Source organism: Urocampus carinirostris, chromosome 5 (genome assembly GCF_059441175.1).
Source record: "Urocampus carinirostris isolate Australia breed hairy pipefish chromosome 5, RoL_Ucar_1.0, whole genome shotgun sequence".
Classification (NCBI taxonomy): domain Eukaryota; kingdom Metazoa; phylum Chordata; class Actinopteri; order Syngnathiformes; family Syngnathidae; genus Urocampus; species Urocampus carinirostris.
In genome coordinates this window covers 9,976,090-9,999,932 of record NC_142353.1, presented here as the reverse complement: position 1 = coordinate 9,999,932, position 23,843 = coordinate 9,976,090, and the positions used below count along the sequence as shown (strand labels likewise).

The window sequence follows — 23,843 nt, the reverse complement described above, 5'->3', positions numbered from 1 at the left end:
CGCAAAGCGAAGGCATGCTAGCCCCTAAATGCTAACACAGCCAACGCAGAAGGGCCAGACTTCAAAATGTGTTTTTGCAGCCAAATTGAATCCACGAGAATATTTCAAACGTTTTTATTCACCCCGCACAATAATTTGCCAAGGCGGCCAATATGCGCAGGCAGGTCTACTTCGGATGTTTTCTACGGAACGGCAGGCCTTCGGTGTTTTGAGTGTATGTGATGACGTCAAGTGGTTGCGAGATTGTAGATCTTGAATTTATTTCACGTAGTTTTTCATAACAACAGTCGTGTGGTTTCCTTTATTTTAAACCATTTTTATTTCACAGCCCATTTAGGACTATCTGGGGAAAAAATAAAGTGGGTTTCCGCGCGTTGGAAACACGCGATAACGTCACTTGTCGGCGACAACCGACATCATATTTTTCTTAGTATTAGTATTCGTATTTTTTTTACAGCTCCAAATAGATTTGTGTATTTTTGTGACATCATTTCACTGGTGAATGTTTTAGATGTTTCCATAACACAATATTACATTAGATATGTGTCAAATCGCCACTTTTTGGTCACGTCATCAGAAAGCGTCCAGGACATCAATCAAATCTGTAAACAAATTCGACATGCCAATCTGTGTTCACGTCGTCATGGTAACAGACGCTTAGGATGCCCTTCCCGTGGACGGTTGGGTTCAAACCCGGGCTCGTGGTATGACTTCTCGCAATGGCTTCGTCGTCGTCGGGGAGGTCTACTCTAGAAGCGTCCGCCCGCAACCCACTGGCTGCCAAAGGCTTGTCCGAATCCTTCGTCCGCCTGCGATACTCGGACACGTCGCTGCTCGTGTGGCAGCAGCATCAGCAACAATTGCACCAGGGCTGGACGAAGACGACGTCTGCGCAGCCGCACTCTTACCTCAGCCGAAGCCAGTCCGCCTGGTACAGCAGCTACGGCAACAAAGCCGTTGTTGTCCCCGACAAGAGCCGCCTGGGAGGGCAGCAGGGTCGCTCCAAAGTCTGCGCGCTCATGTAGCCATTCAGGAATGAAAAGTGTATTCCACTCGTGCGGCGTTATTACCGTTCCCATATTGCTATGAGCTGGATCAGCAAAACACATTTTTGACAGCATTTACGCCTAAAATGAACTTAATTTTTGGTGCCGCAATCTCCAACACTGGATTTCTGCTTCTGCGAACGGACCAGCAAAGCAAGTATTTCCATGTAAAATTAACTTTATTTTTGAGGCTGCAGTCCCTTATCCCCAATCCTGGATTGCAGAGCGTACTTTGGTCACATTTTTAGCAATTTCCACCAAAAATTAACTGCATTGTGTAGCCAAGATCTGCAACAAGGACCAGCAGAAGGCACTTTGGTCCGGAGGTCTGCCATTCGAACTGTGAAACTGTAATTCATTATCAATGATGAACTATTGCAGTGAGCATGGGGCAGCAGAGCATTTTTTTCCCAGTTCAGGCCTCTAAAATGTCTCATTGTTGCCTGCATTATATGAATGCCACTGTTTTGGCTGCAACCCATTATCTCTATTCAAATATTGCGGGCAAACTTGTCTCATAGGTGGCAGCACCCAAAATGAACAGAACCCCTGTGGCCACAATTCTTTATCCCCAATCGTATATAGGTGAGAGCAGGACCTGCAGAGCATAATTTTGTTAGCTCTTGCCGTTATTTAAGTCTAAAATGGACTTCACCCACACATAATTCATTATCTGCAATCCCATATTTCTGTGAGTGGGGACCAGCAGTAGGCACTTCTGTCAAGTGTGCTGTTTTTGCTCACCTCAAATAAACTGCATGATTCATTATGCCCTGTGAACCGGGGCCAGCGAAGTGCACCCCCTTCCCCCTTGTTTGCTGAGACATCCCTTTATAGCCTGCATAATATGAACTGAACTGTTTTGGCCATAATCCATTATCCCCAGTCAACGATTGACGAGAGCACGAGCCTAGAGCAATTTGTTTCACTGGTGGTGGCTTCCCTCTCCTCCTTTCTTTGCACCTAGAAGGAACTGCACCTGTGCGGCTGCAAACTTATCCCCAGTCGACTATTGCTGTGAGCGGGTTTGGCAGAGCGCATGTTAAAAATAGGCCAAGGTGGCGGCTTTGCCAGATTTTCATAGATCACGAGAGGCTCTGGACTTCATTATTAATGAGTATAGTATTCTAATTTGACACGAAAGTCTATCTGGCAGCTAATTTTGACTCTTTGAAAAATCTCAAGGAATTTTATTCTTGTTTTAGTGGTAGAATAAGATAATACTTATAATAGTATTGTATACTAAGAAATGTATCACTTTTCCCCCCCCAGACATGGAGAAAAAATCTTAAAAATTAGAAAAATGAACTGCTAGGTCACATTTTGAGGCCGATTAGCCTTATTTTACTGGAGAAACAAATTTTAAAAACATACTGCAGAAAATGTTGGTAATAATATTTCACATTTTTATAAATTTGATAATGGTCTTTTGGAGAATAATTTGATGTGTTATAGTTTTATGATACAGATTATGGCCAAAACTCAAAATTTCCATCTGATACAATTACAGTATAATGAAAAAGCATAAGAATAAGCTGTAAAACATCACCAATATTAAAACAATGAAAGACTTGCAATATTTGTATGACATTTTCCTTTTTTAAATGAAATTGCAGAAAAAAAAGAACATTTTGTCACCAGTTCTGTAAAGGTCCACATAAACACCATGATTCTTCAATTTACTGTTATGCTGCCCATAAACTATTGCTTTTTATGATACAAATCTTCATCTGTCTTTTTTTGTTATCGATGGGGAGCTTGCAGTTTTTTGAACATATGCATAATTTCAGTTACTGCTTTAATTGTAATTATTGTGAAAAGTGTTTGCACATTAAAGGGAACCAGAATAAGATAAGCTTGTAGGTCCCCTTTTTCTCTTTTTTAACAAAGAAAAAAAAGTCCTTTGTTGATGTTGACTAGTGCTGCATAATCAGTCTATTCGAGATCGCAATGTGACATAGTGTGATTGTTTCATTGCAAGACACTGCCTTTTCCTCCTTCAAGGACTTATAGTTCCAGTTTGTTATTTGAATAATGGAGTTTTTGGCCAGCAAGAATTGTCAGTTACGGTCTTAACAGCTCCGGGCAATCAAAGGCAAATTTTGATAGCATTAACCAATAAAGGTGAGGCAAATTTTGCAAGACGTGTGCGCACGACTGTGGAATGCTGGTGTAAGCCGTCAGTCAAACAGACCTTCAGCAACTGGCCACCAAAAAAACACAACAGCCCGTAGCTTTAGCTGCCTGTTACATAGAATATAAATTCATTGGACTCAGAGGAAAGTCAGAAGAGCGCAAAGAAATGCTGATCACCAGTGGGTGCTTCATGGATTGTTAACGCATCCGGGAAGAAAAATAACAGCTAGGCTAAAGACTCTTATGCCAACACTACCGAACATGGCTAGTCACTAACACCAGATCCATTACCCATGAAACAGATTAAATAGCGCTACTACGTGGAAAACCACTAGATTTGTGACTCTTGGAGTTTAATCATCAGAGACCTTGAAAATGTTGCAGTTACCTGACGCTAGCGTGTAGCTTGCCAGTTGCCTTTTAAATCGCTTTCTTACACTGAAATGAAAAGCCCTCCAATTTTGTTGTCTTTTGTTCTGACAATTAAGAGCATTTATTCAACGGCAATTCTGTTTTTACTTCTAGATCTATAGTTGTTATTTTTTCCAGTCTAATACTATCAGTCTGAAATGACGTCATCTCGAGGTAAGTTTGCATGTCACTTTAAGTTCTCCTGAAACAAACAAAAAAAATTATCGAGGAAATGCACGTTTCTTTTAAAATCAAAATAAGGCATCAAAATTTCAATACAGGTCCCCCGAGAAAAAAAAAACAAAAACGTTTTATTCCATTATCGTGCAAACCCTGATGTTGACTGTTTTGTGTATGTGTGCCCACTCAATATATATTGAAGCCCCCTGGAAAGGAAACAAATAATGCTCTTTTTTTTTTCAGGCCGCTTTTTGCAGTTTTTCTATCCCACATAGAATATGGATAAATGGATGCTCGCACTGCCAGAATTGTGGACCCTGCGCAGCCCTTTGAGACCGTATGAAAGGGCTTTATAAACATGAACTTACAATGTCGAGTGATTGCAAAGTCCTTTTTTTGCTTTCTCTAAACTATGCAGCTTTTCATGCTACTTTGTAGCGATCCCAAGCATACCTCGATCCGAGCCAAACACACTGGCCGGCTCGCCGAAGCCACTCAGTCGAAGGTCACTTGACGTGTTTATTTATGAAAAAGAAACGAAGTCAGAAAATAAGGATCCCATATCAGTAATTACACCAAATGGCTGTTTTTTTTCTTCCGGCTGACGAGAAGCGACTATACAGCAAGCTACCATACAGTGCTGACGTACGACCCGACGGAGTGCATGCAAACACATCAAATCAATCTTTTTTTTGTAGCAAAATACAAAACCAATTGAGAGAGAGCGACTGACGACGACGTGTGACCCAAAGCGGTTAAGAACGTCAATTTGGATCAAATTAAAAGCTGTGACGCCAGCAGTGTAGTGTGAGGGTTTGTTTGTTTTTGGCGGCCTTTTTCTGGGATGGAAGCGCCTGGTGAGGGAAACGCTGGCCGGCCTGCGCAAAGTCTGCCACCAAAGTTTTCTCTTCCTCCACAAACAACAAAAGTTAAAAAAACAAAACTAGGTACTAAAAAAACAGCTCAGCTTATGTACATACATCAGTGTGTGTGTAGGTGTGTGTGTATACTTGTGTATATATATTTATATACGTGTGTGTAACAAGTCCAGAGAGTGCGTATATGTATGTTTGTGTTCAGTCTGTGTCCGAGGAAGAGGACGTTCCTGTCGATGAGCTGTCGTCGGATGAGGAAGATGAGCTGCCACTCAAACGGCTAGCCCCGCCCCCTGAGGCTCCGCCTCCAGCTTGTTTCTCTGGAAAGGGAATAAAAAGTGGTTGGAGCGCGAGCATCTGCATGGTGAATCAATAGCCATCTTTGTTTTCTTTTTTAAAGAGACACTATATATTATTTCGACAATAGATAATAGCATATTGTGTTGTGCAGCCGAAAAGAAGAGCTCAAATGTACAAGGAAGAATACAAACTACCTGGGCTCATGGTGACCGAAAAGCACAATTTTTTTTTTTTTTTAGCCAAGCCTTTTACTATGTTTTTTTTTTTTTTTTTTTTGCATTTTAGAATATTTATAAACTCATATCTACATGTTACTTTATTATTTGTCTTAAATACATCCTTTTTTTGCATGAGTGTGCGTTATACATAAGATTTATGGTAGTCCAGTATATTACCGTAGTTGCCTAATGATTGGTCAGTCAAAAAATATCACTCCCTCCATCGCAAACATTGGGTGCAATGGGAACCGTACACAAGTTGCGGTAGAGAATGTGACAAATCCTAACCAAAACACCAGTGATATAGGTGACTTACGAAACAGCAATAGGTTTTATCTCATTATCACACTTTTTATCTACAGTACCAAAGGTGAATGTTACAGAATAGAAAAAAACAAATGCAAAAAACACAACACGGGAAACCACTCTTTGGTGTATGATGCTGAATTAGACTTTAAGTACATTAACTATATTGTAAAGTCGCCAATAAATACTTTTAATCATGGCTGGACTTATTCAACCATGTTTGTTACTTACAATGCTTAGAAAAAGCGAAACAAAATTTTATATCAATATTAACTAAAAATTAGATGTGCATGTTATAAACAAATAAATACGGTACCCGCAGATATCTACATTTTAGATTTATATTTGCCCTCAAATAGATTTGTTTTATCAAATTGGTTTTGAAACACTCAGAAACAAAGAAAAATACTATATTAGGTGCCTGTTTTGAAGCACTAAATTTCACATTTAGTTTTGTACTAATTTTGCAGTATTTATGCACTATTCCTGTAACAGTATTTTTGCTGACACACCAAGGGACAATAGAGAAAAAGCTGGCACCCAAAAAAAAAAACCAACAACAACTTTATTTAATACTATTATGTATTGTCATACTTTTACCCTTAAAGTTCGGCAGGCCAGATTAAAAAGCCTGACAGCCTGTGGCCCGCATTTTGCCTAGTTCATGTTTTTTTGTTTTTTTTTTTAATCAATGTTTTTCCTAAATTAATGTTTTTTTTTTAATCAAGGAGATGCACGATAACACTCACTGTCCCTTCAACTCTTTTCTGATGAGAATGTAATAACACAAAAGGTGTTTTTTTTTTCTCGGGAGGCGACTCACGCATGAGCTTGCGCTGCTTCTTCTGCAGGCAGGACTTGACGTAGCGCTCCAGCTCTCGGAGCGTGGACGGCTTGAGGGTCTCGAAGTCGATCTCGATTTCGTCGGGATTGGAGTCCCTCAGGGAAGGTTCGCGGGATTGGATGATATGCACCACGCGGCCCAGCTTCTCCCCGGGCAGGCGGTTGATGTCCAGGCTCAGCTGGCGCTTCTCGTCGTAGGACATGGGCAGAGAAGACGACTCCTCGTTGGCGCCGCCGTCCTCGCCATTGGCAGAGCCTCCTCCAGCCGCTTTGCTGCCCTTTTTGGCCTGCCTGCTTGGGGAAACGCAATTCTTACTTAAGAGACAAATTATATCAAGAATCCCGAATTGTTGACAGAACAAGATTTATGTCTGAAAAATGGTGAACAACCTCCTTCCCTCAGTTAACAAGCAGTACAAAGCTCATTTTTGAAAATTGTGAAGGACACTTGGAACTATGGACATTCCATGTAGGCCCTAGGTAGTAAACTAACGTATTTTACGGACTTTAAAACGCTGCAGAGTATAGGTTGCAAAAGCCAAAAATGCATAAATAAGAAGGAACAAAAACTAATATAATTCCCAACGGAGTATAGGTCGCATTTTTGGAGAAATGTATTTGATGAAACCAAACAACAAAAACATACTTCGTCTTCTTGAAGAGCAGGTTAAAATAAAAGAAAAACGGGCTGAATAAGTTCGCACATATGCAAACATTACATGATTGACATAACTGTTCACTTCAGTAACGACGCAACACATTATGAGTTTTTCAGAAAACTGTAGCAAAAAGGACAAGCTTACTAAACTATAATTTTCAATCAAAATCACTAAATTCAATGAAATCTTCATTATTGTTGTCATGGAAGACGATCCGCAGTTCGTTTCCTCCTTGCGCTTCAACGTCGCTTATGTGAGACTCATCGTCACCTCCGCTTATTGCCAGTCTCTTTCAAGTCTCTTGCCAACTTCAAACCAACTTTCTGCTTTTGGGCTGCAGATTTCATGATTTGCAGCTTGTAACCTGCAATACAGACGCTGCCTTACTTACGAACGAAATAGGTTACGGACGATCGTTCGTAAGTCTAATTTGTTCGTAAGTTGCTTCAGTGCTATATTTTGTATGTAAGGTTAATGTAATTATGTTTAAGGTTTTTATAAGTAACCTGTATTGTTTTGTACAAAAAAACAAATTTAATAAAATAATATGCTCTATAAAGATAAATAAAGTGAAGTTTAACTTACTTGTGGAAGATGGGCTTCAAGAGTTAGGCTACTTCCTCAACCGCATCAATCTTTCTAATTCCACTTTCATTTCAAAAGGAACGGCTCAATTATTCTTTACACCAACCATATTGAATGGATGCACGAGATACTAAACAATAAAAACGTCAAAGTTCTTAGCACGCTGGAGATACAATATAGAATGTTATCGCACGAACTAGGAAGAGGAAGTGGATTTCTTCTTCGAGGTGGATGCTGGATGACCTCTCACAGCGCCACACGCCGGTAGCGGCGGAAAGAAGCACGACAGTACAGTCCTGTACTCGGGGAAAAAGGTGCACACAATACAAAATCTAACTTATAGCAATGCCCAGATATTTTTCTACATCCCAAAAAAAAGTTTTTCGTAAGTCGAATGGTCTTAAGTAGGGGAGCGTCTGTATATGACTATTTTTTCAGTGACATTTTGTTCAGCTTACTCACTTGTTTTTATGAATTACCGGTGTTGGGGAAAAAGATGCCCCCCAGCCTCAATACTTGTAAGAATCAACTGATTACTTTAAAATGGCTTAGAAATACAGTGGAACATCGGTTATCGAACGCCTCTCAGTTCGAACAAATCGGAGTCCGACCGAAAAATCGGAGTTCGAACGCCGGTAATGCGTGAGTGCGTACGCTAGGGTGCGATGCTGAGCGGCGTACGGGTGTTTTAGCCCCTTATTATGCCTCCGAAGAAAGTCAGTGCAAGCAGCAAAGTTGCTACACGTGAAAAAAGAAAAGTAGTGCGTACAACTATTGCATTTAGGAAAGAAATAATAGCAAAATATGAAGGAGGTGTGCGAGTGTCTGATCTTGCTAGGGAATACAGCATGGCTAAATCTACGATCAGTACGATACTAAAGAATAAGGAGGCTGTGAAATCTAGTGATGTGGCTAAGGGAGTGAGTGCTATAAGCAAGCAACGGCCGTCCACTTGCACCTTCTGCTGACCACCACAAAGGTAAGAAATCCTATCCATAATTCTTTTCTTTATCCTTTTTTTATTTTTGCACGCTCATGTTAGCGTAATCTTTCGTACGGAAGATTACGATAACGCGAACGTACGATTAGCCTGGGTTAGCTTTATGTGGGTGTTGGAACAGAGCCCAACTTTCAGGGTGTTGGAACGGAGCCCCCTTTCCAATGAACCGCTCACCACTTGTTGTGGAGACCTGGGTGCTAAATGACTTGTAAACGACCTGATTTTTTTTTATTTTTACACGTTCATGTTAGCGTAATCTTTCGTATGGAAGATTACGATAACGTGAACGTACAATTAGCCTGGGTTAGCTTTATGTTTACGTTAACCATTCAAGGTAAACATTCAGGGTGTTGGAACGGATTAAAACGATTTACATTATTTCTAATGGGAAAAATGATTTCAGTGATCGAACAAATCGGTTTTCGAACAGGGTTCTGGAACGGATTATGGTCGAGAACCGAGGTTCCACAGTACAACGAACTGGCCTTTTGATTTAAACCAAGAGCACCATATAGAGCCAGGGTCCTCAATTAGCAGCCCTCAGTCCACGACCCGACCGTGGCACACTTCTTGGTGGACCCAGGGTCGTACCTGGCACTTTACAATCTGTCAGTTTACGTGCAACAAGGGGAAGAACTAATCAGACAAAAACGATGACTTAAAGACAAACCACCATTTTCATGAGGAATGGACCGACAAATATGCATCCATTTTGCTACCTGCAAGTACAAAACCAATGTGCTTAACATGTTTGGAGACAGATGCTATAATAAAAAGTGAAAAAGTGAAGTGCCGTTATATTAAAGAGCACAGCCCTTTTGAAAAGTTTCCTACTAATTCAGAATGAAGAAGGCTAAAAATTGTAAGGTTGAAGCAGTCATATCAACAGTCCAGCAAGGTTACTGTTAAATCTGTGACAACAAGAAATTGTAATGTCGTGGGTATGGGCCATACATAAGAAGACTTTCTCTGATGGAGAAATAATAAAAGAGTGCATGACTGAGGTGATGGCAGCAATGTTCGAAGGAAAAGAAAAAGAGGAAGTGACAACAACAATCAGGCAAATCCCACACTCAGATTCATCAACCACAAGAGTGCCTGCGGACCTGTTCTGAAAATGGCTGACCAGTGCAGGGTCAATGCGATTTTCTAGTCAAACATTTTTTTTGTGGTTGAATGATTGTATTTAACAATACTTCATACAATGAACCTGCTAATAACATCGTAACAACATAAGTTGTTTTAGAAATGCATTTCAAACTGGGTGCCCTTCTTGCTATTTAGTAACAAACATCAGCGCTCAGCTTGACAAAGGCCTTAAACCCCTACCCTCACCAGTGTAGTGGAACAAAACGCTGACCTGGGGGCGGCGACGGTACTGTTGACTTTGCGGGCCGGCGCTTTTTTCTGATTGGCCGCCTTGGGCTGCTGGGCGGTGGCCTTGGGTTTCTTGTCATCGTCTGGCTTGGGCTTGGCTGCGCCTTTGTCACCCTTTTCGGCCTTGTCCTTTTTCTTGTCCTTGTCTTTCTTCTCCTTCTTTTTCTTGGGTTTGCTGACGGGCGCCTGCGATAGGACGGCCAGCTGCTCGTGCACAGCCTTCAGCTGCAGGGAAAAACTGGTCAGCGTCCGCGCCGAGCGGACCGGATAAAGCGCGCTAGCTCGAGGTGGAGAAAAGTAGAACGTTCTTGACCTGGTATTGGCCGGCAGCACCAACCTGCTCCTGTAGCTCAGCCAATCGCGTGGCGCGCTCCTCCTCCGAGTCGGACGACTCGTCTGAGGAGGAGTTGTTGCTGCTGTCGGACGAGGCCGTGCTTTTACTAACCAATGGCGTTGTGGACGGCGCCGACGCCTCCACGCCTTCGTCGGGGATCTTGGCGAAACGCATCTCGAACACATCCTGCAAGGGGGAAGGGTGCAACTAACTGTATATTTTACATGCAAAAAGAATTGGATTTTAAGGTTCCTGAGATATTAATTTTGCAACGGGACTCGCACGGGCTGCACTGAAATTTAAGCCACAACCAAAGATTCAAGCACTTTTTAGGGATGTTCAAAGCCAATTATAAAATTTCTCCATTACGTTTAAAAGAAATTGGCTGTGAAACAAGACATATGATTGTTGGATCTTGAATAAATCACAAATATATATTTGTGGATCTGAATAATATGTGTGTAAATATTTTTGGGACAAATCTCCCTATAGAAAATGACTACCGGGAATATGTCCTTCACATTACAATTTACCTCTAGAAAATGCTACTGTCATTTTTTTTCACACTTCATAATACACATAATTGATACATAATCCTTGCACCAGAGCTAGTGTACTGTAGAAAAGAGCATCTTGGCGTTTTCTTTGGTGCCGCCACTAAAAACCTAACAAAAAAATATGTTTCTTTGTGTTTAAAGCCGCGGTGCTTAAAATGTAGTGGCTTGTATTCAGGAATTAACGGTATGTTCTTTATCATGCAAAACTTACTTGCACTTGCGCGTAGCTTCATTTTGACCATAAGCATTGCTTTAGCATAGAGCATTATCAATTAGGCAGCTAGTCATAAGTGCTAGTGTCGGACATTCTTAACGCTAAACCAATTATACAGCCTGGTAGCGATGCCTGCCTGCAGTTGATCTCTCGCCCCATTTGTTACATAACTTGATTTCAACGTTGTCATCTGCAACATACCTGAAGCTTGCGGGCCATGGCCACCACTTCATGGTCAGGGGGGTTGTACTTGTAGCAGTTGGAGAACATTAACCGAACGTCTGTGGCAAAGCTCTGCGGGTCGCAGTACTCGCCTTTGTCCATCTTTTTCTGAAATGAGAGTGCCACATTGTTATACGAACCCACGGGCACAGCTCAATGGCGCCACGGCTGATGTGGTCTACCCTGACAGTGCTGAGGTCCATGGGATGCTTGATGATGTCATGGTAGTCGTGTAGCTCGAGGGCCTCGGCGTCCACCGGCTTGTAGAAGGGCCAGGCATAGGCCGCATGTTTTTTGGACAGCATTTCTTTCAAGATGGCGTCGCAGTGCTTCATCTGCTCTCCTGTCTTACCCCCTTTCCGCCCGGCCCCAGCGGAAGCCACCACGCCACCCCCGGCACCAACATCGCCAGCTGCTGGTTCTTCAATAGTCTCTCGTCGCACTTTGGTGGGGCGAGCGGCAGCTTCCCGGCGGGCTGAGGCCAATTTTGCCGGTTTGACGTCCTGTGGGGTGGGCGAGTCTGCACGGCTCGCCGAAATGGCAGAAGTGGTGGGCGTTGTTGTGTCAGCTTTCCTCTTGACGCCCTTTTTCTGTTGAAACATCAAGGAGGACTTTTATCGTTTCGATAAATCATGGGAAAGGAATGAATCTAGTCCTTTTTGCCAAGTTCTACAAGCAGCACCCTGATGCACGCAAAAATACAACAACCAAAACACTCCATACAAGTTAGGCTTGCCTCACCATTAGGGCTACAACTAACTTATCATAAAAGTCTACTTGTCACAGACTATTGAATAATTGGTCGACTAATCAGATTTGGTCAAAGATTTTAAAAAATGTACAATAGACCAAATACTGCAGAGCACAGTTAGTAGACATAAATCTATAAACATAGACTGACAGCATTCACCACCTTATCAAAGTTGCGACACAGACAGCGTCATGCCCACCAAACACACACACATACAACCTTCCACTTATGATAGCATTTGCAGAACACAATGCACGATACGTTGATACCAGTGACAATAAAGACAATTCAACTCAAAATCATTGAAGCAGTAAACCAGCCATAACTAAAGCGCAAAGTAGGAAGGGCTCTCTGTATTTCTATTATTGATTTTTTTCAACAACGTTGACTAATTCTTGCAGCCCAACACAACATACATCACATTTAACGTTTATCACGAAGTCAAAATTTCACAATACTACTTCTTGCTCACCTTGACGACAGGCTGAGCCGATGGCATCATAGCGGCAGGGGGCTGCTGTGGCAGCGCGGCGGGAACGGGAGGCGCGGCCTGGACATTTGTGGGGGCGGGCGAAATGATGGCCGTCTGAGACGGCGAGGGATAGGAGGTGGGCGGAGATGCCGAAGACTCCGCCTGCTGACTCACTGTATAAGAAGGCAACAACTCGTAGTAGGATGTAACCTCAACAATAACAAGATGTACAGATGCTGCCCGACGTACGAACGAGTCAGGTTCCGGACGATCGTTCATACGATGAATTTGTTCGTAAGTTGCTTCAGTGCTATATTTTGTATGTTTAAGGTTCATATAAGTAAGTTTAAGGATTGTATAAGTAACCTGTATTGTTTTGTAGTAAAAATAAACAATAAAATAATATGCTCTATAAAGATAAATAAAGTGAGGTTTTACTTATTTTTGGAACTTGCTCTTCAAGAGGTCCTCCTCCGTGGAAAAAGTGGCCAAAAAAAAGCGAAATACAAAAAGCTCTTCTCTTTCTTACACTTTACACCAACCACGTTGAACGGATGCACGAGTTTTCAGACAATAAAAACGTCAAACGCTTTTAGCGCGCTAGCGATACTATAAACCTTGTTATGATTACACACGAACCACTAAGTAGAAGCCGGATTTCTTCTCCGGTGTGGATGCTGGATGACCTCTTGTAGCGCCACGTGGCGGAAAGAAGCACTACAGCAATGTCCTCTACTCGGAAAAAGGTGCACACGATATAAAAATCTAACTTACAGCAATATCCGGGTATTTTTGGGCATCCCGAAAAAAATGTATGTACCGTTTTGCGTAAGTCAAATGTTTGTAAGTAGGGGAGCCTCTGTACTAAGAAAATGAGCAGTTGTACATTGAGATTTATCGATTACTGGCTGCAGGAAGAAGGAAAATACTCAGACTAGCGTTAGCCACCAAACTCACGGTGTGTTTAAAGACCTCTGACACAGCAGGACATCAAAAAAGCATGCTAACCTGTGGTGGCCGCAGTGGTGACCTGCTTGTTCTTGTTCTTGCCTTTGGGGGCTGGCGGCAGTAGTGCCACCTCTTCCTGAGGCATCTGTGCCACCTTCTGCAAGAAGATCTTCTCCAGGGCCTGCGCCATCAGCACAATGTCGTCTGTGGGCTGAAATTACAAACCTGTTGACTGGAAATAACTTGATAACCTTTACTTTTTTTGAAGGTACAGTAGATTCATGGGATCACCCAACACTGCCTTGCAAATATTTCATGGTAAGGTGTAGAAAAAGATCTTTTTTGGTCCATCTTCACAGCAGTCTACCCATTAAACCGCATCAACAATATTTTGCAGGCCCAAAAATGAATTAACTTGTGCGTATGAAAAGTTACTTCTCTAAGACGCCAGTTTGCTGCTGGTCCATGTCATATCAGATGCTGGTCTGCTATTGGTTTGCGTCACAGCATCATGAAAATGATCAAATGCTATTGGATCAACTCCCTCCCACAACAGTCCCTTCATTCAGTTCACAATCTCTTGTGCTTCATAAACACATAGACAATAAAATATTGTATTTTTTTATACTGTGTGCACTGGCTATGGGTCCAATGCTTACAGTGATGCTAAAGGGAGAAGCAAAACATGATAACCATTAAGACAAAGCTCGCTGCTTTCAAGAAATACAAAGAAGGAACATATATCGCAACAAAGTATTGTTACCCAATGAAACATCTATTGCACAATGGTCATCGTGGAAGGGGGATTACCAATTGCGAGGCCCCTTTTTAAAGTTTCTTATTTTACTCATGTTAAAGTTTTTCCTTGACTGCATTTTGGTTTACGACCAGGGGATGGTGCAATTTTAACCTGTGCAGTCCTTTGAGACATTTTATGATTAAGGGCTTTGCATTCACCTGCTTACTCCACTGTACTATCGTATTTTCATGACGATAAAGGCGCACATAAAAGTCTCACATTTTCTCCAGGTTGTGCGGCACGCCCTATCGTGCAGTAAGCCCTGTGTCTCACGTAGGGCGTTGTCAAGAGACCCGCTCATGGTCTTAGGGTTGGGCGAACACCCCTGAACTCGGAGGTCAGATTTGAGCCTTGGCCGAGTCAAGACTTACAACATTTTTCGGTGAAATCCAATGTTTTTGTGAGATTATTCATATTTCAAACTAAATGTGACATGTATGCAATCTCCTGTGACTTTTATCTTTCTTTCGTGTTCGCCATAAGTTTCTCATAAGCATAAAAGGACACGTGACGTCGCACGCAATACATTGTTTGCAGAAGTGCTCACGAATGCTAATGCCGTAAGCTTATCTAGCAATTTAAAATTAATTATTCAGTGTTGGTTTTCAGTTTAATTTGGAAACTTTTTATTTGAGATATTCCAATATATTTGTGAGTGAATAATTATATAATTGATTTTGATCAGTTTCGATATGAAATAATAATAATTTTGAATAAATTGCATAGTCAATTACCTGCGATGTATGCTGATGGAGATTTTTCGTTTTCCGGAGTTCCGTTTAGTGGAGTGGATGACGTCACACGCTAAGCCGGGAATCGGAGAGGAGGTTAGCTCCGGTAGCTACCGGTTGCTCCAGGTAGCTACACGTTAGCGTCCGAGATGCTAGACGTGAGCCACGTTTCCGTAAAACACAGCAAACTGCACTCCGTGTACGCTTTGACGTTTTTCACCAGCACAGCCAGTTCGTCTGTCTTATTTGGTATAGAGTTCACATTTACCATGATTACGGACAGTACTGAAGGCTTATAACGGCGCTAGCCGCTTAGCCTTAGCTCCGGCACTGCATCCACGATAGGGCCCCCTCATCACGCCGGCGCGAGAATTCTTCAGGGCAAGAAGTTGATTCCTCGGATAAACGCATTTTTGTGCGTTAAACCCCATAACGATATGATAGAAAGTAATCCAAAGTGTACGGACGGCACCGAAGACTTATACAATTTTTTTTAAAAAGTAGTTTTTGTGACCCAACCGTAATACCGTAGTGGGTTCAAGAAAACCGTAGACCTTGGCAGGTATGCAATTGTATTTATTATTTTCGTTTATTTTTAATGTTATGCAATTGTATTGCATGAGTATTACCTATACATATATTGTTGTTGTTTTTTTTACCCAGGCTACCAGGGGTTCTGAATGCATTTACTAATTACCAGTTCAGGTAGCATTTTCTATCCCTGCTAGAATATTCACTTTATGACCCCCAAATGCACTCATTTTGTATCCAAAGGGTATATTGTACTATGAAGATGTTTGAAGACCCCCAGAAGAGGAGGAGGGGCCAAATCTGCACTACACCTTTTGACAGCCCACTCACCTTGTTGTAGATGTAACAGTTGGTGAACATGGTGTTGAAATCTTGCATGGCCTCACTGGCGCTCCAGTAGTAATTGTTTTCCAGGCGCTTCTTGATGGTGCCCATGTCCATGGGGTTCTTGATCACCTTGTGGTAGTCCTGCCGGCACATGACACGCTCAGCCCAGTTCCTCCCTATACCGCTCTTGCGCTCGCCACTCACCGCCAAACACAGTTTGATGGCGTCCACCGGCTGGTAGAAAGGCCACGCAAACTGATGCTTCCACAGTGTCTTCACCACCACGTTCTGCATGTACTGCAGCTGGTTCGTCTTCCTGCAAGCACATGGACAACCTGTCACATGACTGATGTTCCTTAAAATTCCATGTCAAGTATATTTTACAGTGTTTGATGTTGAGATGCACCAAATTTTCAACACAAAGTTTTCTGTGAAACAAGGCTTTTCAGGTTTATCTCCTTCTTTTCATTATGACTTTGTGTATAAAAAAACTTTCTAATGTAATTTACATTTCTAATCACTCAACCGTTTCTCCTCACTTTGTTTTCAGATTTTTTTTTAAAACAGTTAAAATTTATTTTTCTTTTTACCTACATAAATTACAACACTTTAAATTAGCTTTTATTTATTCCGTGTCAGTTTTCCTTTGCAATAACAGCTCAGTCTAACGCCGTCTACTTTTCACATTTTTGCTACTTCACAAATGAGCATTGTGTTCTGCATTCTGATTTGGTATACAGTAAAAAGATAGTTATTGGTCATAAAAAAAATGATTACAGTACACTGTACTTTTATGTTAAATGAATGCTTAGGCCTTTAAAAATGCTGTTCATCAATTTCAATGCATTGTAAAGTATTTAATTTTGTCATTAATTATTTTTATTATTGTATGTGAAGTTTCCCGTGATTGAATTACATTTTTTCGACATGCATTTCTTTTTTTTCTGAATTTCGGTGCATCCCTTATTTGAAGGTTTCACAATCCTTTAAAATAAGCGACTGAAAGATAGCACATTACTTGTGACCAATGTTCCCTCTAAGCTGCGCGCGTGCGCAATCGCGCACTGCCCGCACATTCTCAGCGCACAAGAAAATCTATCCAGCGCAACGTTCCCTCTAAGCTGCGTGTGTGCGCAATTGCGCACTATCCAGAGCTTTTCCGCGCACAAGAAAATCTAACTAGCTCACAAAAATCAGGGCTCCAAATTGCTAATAAAGAAGCGAATTAAGTCAAAGTTACAGTGCATAAAGGTAAGAATACACGGGTTCCCCTGAAGTTGTGTTCTAAATGCGGTATTTTGAAGTCAAGGTCATAGTAGAACGAAGTTGAGTAAAGTCAGAGTTTTTCGAGAACCGGCTTTTTTCAGCTCGGCTCACTAAAAGGAACCGGCTCTTCAGGTTGTTTTTGCTTCTTTCATCCCTACACGACCAAATATGTAAAATTGTGCACAAAATGACTTAAAGGGAGGGGGTAAATAGAACAAAAAAGAAAAAAATACCAAAATGAAAAAGTAGTGAAAAGCTGAGAAAAAAAGGAAGAGAAAAAAGGAAAAAATCAGAAAAAAAGCCAGGAAAAAAAAGAAAGAAAAAAAGGAAAAACAAATACCGTATTTTCCGCACTATAAGGCGCACTTAAAAGTCTTAATTTCTTTCAAAAGCTGACCATGCGCCTTATAACACAGTGCGCCTTATATATGGCTCAATATTAAATTCGCAAGGTCTCGCAACTTACTCAACAGCCGCCGACTAGATTCTCCCCCGAGCGCGAAGTCGTCCGCGGTGTATGCTGGGATTTATATACCGGCGTTTCATTGGCTAACCAATGTGTCAATTATCATTTGAATCGATCACTATTGGCTGAAGTTATTCGGAGCCTCGGATTGGCTAGATGCCCAAAACAAACCCTCCAATCGGCCGAGTTTAACAATGGCGTAGCAAGTCCGCGGTGTATGCTGGGATTTATATACCGGCGTTTCATTGGCTAACCAATGTGTCAATCATCATTTGAATCGATCACTATTGGCTGAAGTTATTTGGAGCCAAAACAAACCCTCCAATCGGCCGAGTTTAACAATGGCGTAGCAAGTCCGCGGTGTATGCTGGGATTTATATACCGGCGTTTCATTGGCTAACCAATGTGTCAATCATCATTTGAATCGATCACTATTGGCTGAAGTTATTCGGAGCCTCGGATTGGATAGATGGCCAAACCAAACCCTGCAATTGGCCGAAAAAGATGTGTCAATCATCAGTTAAATCGATCGCTATTGGCTGAAATTATTCAGAGCCTCCAATAGGCTAGATGACCAAAACAAATCTTGCAATTGGCCGAGTTTAGCAATGGCGTAGCAAGCTTAGCAAGCTTGCTAAAGTACACCATAGAGAAACATGTTTTATCAGTCTGTATTTGCAAATAATTTACTCTCCTGGATTTACTTCACTAACGGTTGTAAGAAGACCATGATTGCGTATCATTATTGAACGTGAGAACTTAGGTGAGTTATGCGGCTTTATGTTTTCCCGGTATCTTGTTTTAGAACGATCTTGATGTTGCTGTGATGAGTTGAGTGAATTAAACTCAATTCCAAGTGTTTATTGTCATATGCACAGTAAAGTTGCGAGTGAAAAAGAAAATAGAAACATAGAAATGTTTGGCATTTCTTGAATCCCAAGACTTCAACCTTCCGAATGATATTTGAAATGACGCATTTAAGTGACATCGTACGGACACCGCATCCGCACGTGTCTACGACACGTATTTGCTTCTTTGCAAGCTTTGGGAATGTTAAGGGGGTAATCAGTTGGACTGAATCATCTGACTGTTTTGTCGACGTTCCCATTGTAGCGCCTTATAATCCGGTGCGCCTTATCTATGGAAGATATAGGACCAAAAACTATTTTTTGGGGGTGCGCCCTATAACCCGGTGCGCCCTATAGTGCGGAAAATACGGTAAATTGAAAACAAAAAGAAAAAAGTAACAGCTAGGAAAAAATAAACACAATGAGTTTTTTTTTAAAGGAATTAAAAAAAAAAAGAAGAAAAAAACAAGGAAAAGGAAAAGAAGTTTGTGTTGCATTCAAATAATTTCCAATTATACCAAGTCGATCTTGTTGGCAACATTGTACTTCCACTCAAAAATGCGATTAAATGCAGTTGTGTATCGTGCAACCGAGTAAATAAGCCCCCAAAAATGTTAGTATTATGCGACAAAAGATACCAGGAAAAAAAAAGAAATGGAAATCTGGTGAAAGAATTGTTGTAAAAACAAATGACGTTTGTAATAATACACGAGTCAATTCATTCAAAAGTGAAAAAAAAATTCTTGCATTGATGTAAACTAAGCCAAATGTAACGTGATGTCAAGTTTTGGACATGTTTGATAATGACTTAGTTGCCACACTTGGGATTGCTGTTGCTCACTGTTGTTTCAAGCGTTGCTCACCGACTTTGTGTGAATGCTCAGACCCGTGGAAAATTACAGGGAGCATTGCTTGTGACCAACCCTTGGGCGATATGACAAAAACTTATCACAAAATCAAATTTTCTATTAGTCTATACAACAATCATAACATCTTTTTTCCCAACATTTTATTTCTAATTTTTTGCCTCTGATTGAAAGTTGACAAACCCAGATGCTGTATCAACAATTAATGTCTGAACAAAAGCATATGGTGACAAATTACTACATAGAATTTCACAAATATTCAGAATATTAAACAAAACTAAAAATTAACAACATAAGGTAATCAAAATGCAGAACATTGCACATAACCTCAAGTAGACCTACAATCCCCCAGAAATTAAATAACCACAAATACACGAATTTTGATTTACACGCAGAAATGAACAAGTTATATATTTTATGTACGATAAGTCTTAAAGTGTCTTACAATGTTAACAAAATAAATGGTCTGCATTTATATAAACAAAAAGAAATGGCACGCTTCTGGAAAACGTTGTAATGAGTGTTTGTTACAGTTCGGGCTCAACACTCGATGGCCCGGTGCTTGGCCCGCTAGCACTCGTTTGGGGTTCAATTGTTTTTATTCCTGTATATTCTAGTGGGTGATGTCGTTTTAAATGATGGAATAAACTTGGCGCAACGTCTTGGTGTCCACACATTGTCAACCAGGTTTGCAATCGATGCTGGTGCAGTTTTTTTTATCGGACACTACGTTTCCAAAATAATTCCAGACAACTGAAGAAGCGCCTTTCCAGTCTGATACTTTCTGTTGATATGCTGGTGTCTTTTTCCTATTTTGACCACGTTGTTATTTCCCTTTAATTTTGAGTGAGGCGCACTATCCCCATTCCTGCAAAACGATTGGCTAGTCCCTGTCATCATCTTCGTTTCCTGAATGTTGGTCAGGAACTTGCGTTTTCATTACATTGGCGCACTAATTTTTCCGGTGTTCGGGTGGTGTAAATACGGTTATTATTTATCGTGGCAAAAATTATATCACGATGATTATCGATTTTGTTTTATTAGCCAGGCTTACTTATGACCAATCCCACAATAATAATAATAATAATAATAATTTCCTTGTATTTGTCATTCTGTGTAACAATGTACACAGAACGAAATGTCGATTGCACCTGACCCGTTGTAGCGAGCCGATGCAGCCGCAGCCAACAGAGGGCGCCGCCGACCACTTTTTAAGTCTTAGGAATGACTCGGCCGGGGCGCGAACCACCGACCTCCCAGTCTCAAAGCGGGCGCCTTACCATCTAGGCTACTGAGCTGGTATACAATGACACCAGCGTCACATATAACCCAAAGTGCCGATACACAGACGTTTGGGACTCACCTGCCAGGCTTGGTGGGGTTGGTGACCTCTGGCGGCGGAGGGTTGGTGAGGGTAGGGGGACTGGTAGGTGCGGCCTCTGGGGCGTCGGACATGCTGGCCGGCGACCACGCGCTATGGCGGCGTGGGGATGCAGCGTCCTACCGCGGAATGGGAGAAGGGGGACGGGACGAAAAAAAAACGAAAAAGGGCTTCCAAGGTCCGATCGAAGAGTGCGCGGTGTGCTGGCGTCTCCTCAGTTGTGCTGCTCCTTCAGCTGGGCTACGTCCCCCAGGAGACAAACTCCCATCCTACAACCTAGCCAATACACAACAGCAGACAGGTCAGCGGCTTCTCAGATTGCAACTTAGACAAATTCGAGAAAACGTTTCATTCCACGTTTAAAACAAGAGTAAACGATAAAAGAATATTCTGTTAGAATTTTCACACCCCAGCAGCTATAGCTCCAATATCAGGAAATTATCAACAGCAGAATAAAGGTGACAAAGTATTGTGTGAAAATTGTAATGCTATTTTAAAAAGACTAATCTCCATTTGTTTGCAAGGTTTTTATCTCATATACATGTATAATCTACCATCTACCCTGGTCATAACCCTCTAGAGGGGTGACCGACAGAAAGACAAACACATACAAAAACAACCCAACCCAAATGCCCATACCTCGGCACTCAAGTTGGTCATGTATTCATGGACTGCTCTCTACCCAGTTAGGAGGACATTGCAACAACATTATTGCGGACATGTCAGATGGCCAATACGTCTATCACATTTTTTTTCAAGTATTTTATGATAGGTTTATCATGGAGTCCCACATCTAACATTATTGTAAACAAATGTAAACTATGTCGTTGTCATCGACAATGAAAACAATTCAGTTTTAAAGACCAGATTACTAAAAATATGTTTTTTTAAGAATAGCAGAGCCAATATGCAAGATTGGGCAATATGCCAAACGAGTAAATTGGCCTCAAAATTTTGGATGTTATCTAGCAAAAAAAGTGTCGTTTTCCATTCGGGCACTTTCAGCAACTTTTACTGGTTAGTTTGCGAGTCCGAATTTATTACAATGAGCGCACCTACATATCAGACCCCATGAAGTATCAGAATGTCATCAATTTTAAGTCTGACCAACATTAGCCAATTCTAACTCTACCTAAGTAAAACCCTGATAATAGCACAACACAATAACATAACTTTTTAGAAACACACATTATGCCTGTAGTTCTAATCTGAAACAAAAAAGTAGCTCTCAGAATCCAAAAAGGTTGTGGACTACTAATACATGGTTCATAATTTGTAAAGTCAGACATTCCTTAACAGAGGGAAATGCTGTGTTTTATGGACACAGACGCCAAATTCCCAAATATCTTCTTTGAAATTGGATTGCCCACATTTATTATGTTATTGTTGAATGCAAAACTATGCGATTGTCTCAAAATAAATTATAGTTATGTTGTGTAAGTCAAATGTCATCCATTTTGGATTATTTACAAATGGACTTAGTTATGGCATGCCTTAGACTGTATATGCCTTTTATTATAATATTTTAAGATGGGATATTACAATTTTATCCATCAAAAGCAATATTAAAACAATAAAAGACTTGCAATATTTCAGTGGATTTGTAATAAATACGGAAAGAAGGACAATGTTTTTTTGTAATTGTTGAGAAAAAAAATAGTGAACAACATTTACAACCAGATTGGACACAGAACTCGAGGATAACCCTCTAATAAAGACTTAAAAGAAAAAAAAGGATGAAAAGAACGACATTTGGGACTGGCCTAAGTTCTAAGTGCATCGTGACAAGAATGGAATGAAAATAGTGCAATAACATTTAAAAGGAACAAGTCCTAGATAAGTCGCTTATTTAGATATGAATGCTTATTTTTCTACACACAGGCAAGATAGATATTTTTCAGAATTGCCCGCTTGTTTAGGGTGGGGATGGCACTGAGGGTGAAGCTACAATTTGTTAATTTTAACTATACATGTTTTTGCATTACATAACACTATAACTTTATTCTCAACTTCTAGAGCAGTACCTTAGGTAAACCATTATGTTAACCGTTTCTCCTGGCATTGCATTAATAAAACAATTGCATCTCACAAGAATGCATTGTAAAAAAATGTTTTACTGCTCAACATAGAATCACTGAACGGCGCCTTGCACGTAAATTGCTGCAGCAATCGCCCCCATACAATCACTTTGCACTTGATACAGAAATAATTTGACTTCGTCCATACTTTTGCAAGCGTGTAAAGGTCTCACAATTCCGCGCATGAGGTTAAAAGCCAATGTAAAAGTCAACTAGCCTCGCTCGGCCCGATTCGGTAGCTTCCAGACACTCACGTCGGCCGCTAAAGGCTGTGGCTAGCAGCCGTCGACAGCGACCTACAGCGCAGGTCTTTCAACAACGCAAGAAAGCGTTTTTTGGCGTGGACGCCGTCACCAAACGTGACCCCACGATTAAACATGCTACAATGCACGCATTTTAACAGTTTACCACATTTACTAGCCTTAAACTGCTAAGCTAGCTAGCCAGCAAAAGATGGCGGGCAAGCCGACGCACCAGAGAGGCTGTGCGAGATAGATACAAAACAGCCCTTTAACGTTATTTTACAATTATTTGGTGTTTTAGTTTTCGAGACATTCACAGTGCAGGGGACATCCACGCATTTTACCGGGCACCAGAGCCGAAACAGACGCTTCGGTTAGCTAGCGTCGATGTTAGCGCTGTTAGCATATTAGCATACTGTTAGCATGTTAGCTGAGCTTTGTCTGAGGGCACCGAGCGAGCTCCCCCCCTCCACTTTCCCCCTCGACATGCCGAGCGGCCATCGCCGCGACTTTACCCGACGGACGTGTTTACTTTGAGCGTCAGTCCTCCGGTGGCCCCAGCAGCAGCTCGCGCTGACTTTTTTGAGATTATTTTCCGATTTAGCCGAGTAGCATAATAGATGAGTTATCAGCTGTCTCTTTTCCGCGCAGCCGTAGTGACTATCCGCGTCACGGCTGTTGTTGTGCCTCCATTGGCTGGCCGCCTATCTGAAGCCTCCCTATTGGCCCTCACGCCCTCCGTTCGATCTCTATTTGTGATTGGCTCACAAAAAAGCATTTAGAAATTGATGTGATTGGTTCAAATTAACGAAGAACAGCTAGGATTGGTTAATGTTTAGTTGTGACACAATAATGGCAAACGACAATTACCAGC

General features: G+C 41.4%; 2 protein-coding genes across 3 annotated transcripts; one reads left to right on the top strand and one right to left on the bottom strand.

Moving 5' to 3' along the window:
* brd3os (BRD3 opposite strand) lies at positions 1-2,904 on the top strand. Its single transcript, XM_088335628.1, has one exon. The coding sequence runs from the start codon at positions 720-722 to the stop codon at positions 1,023-1,025; it is 306 nt and encodes a 101-aa protein (XP_088191754.1). The 5' UTR covers positions 1-719; the 3' UTR covers positions 1,026-2,904.
* A 1,374-nt stretch (positions 2,905-4,278) lies between these two features.
* LOC148365163 (bromodomain-containing protein 3-like) lies at positions 4,279-23,667 on the bottom strand. 2 transcript variants are annotated; one of them, XM_088335626.1, is made up of 12 exons: positions 23,502-23,667; positions 20,632-20,925; positions 16,027-16,138; positions 15,826-15,963; positions 13,495-13,645; positions 12,487-12,659; positions 11,446-11,853; positions 11,243-11,371; positions 10,250-10,456; positions 9,920-10,161; positions 6,296-6,606; positions 4,279-4,968 (listed from the first exon to the last, which is right to left on the bottom strand). In XM_088335626.1, exons 2-12 carry the CDS (start codon positions 20,721-20,723, stop codon positions 4,850-4,852), a joined length of 2,082 nt encoding a protein of 693 aa, XP_088191752.1. In that variant the 5' UTR covers positions 20,724-20,925; positions 23,502-23,667; the 3' UTR covers positions 4,279-4,849. The 2 variants fall into 2 exon arrangements, with proteins under 2 accessions (XP_088191752.1, XP_088191753.1); XM_088335627.1 differs by having other exon boundaries at positions 10,274-10,456.
* Positions 23,668-23,843: the final 176 nt, after the last annotated feature.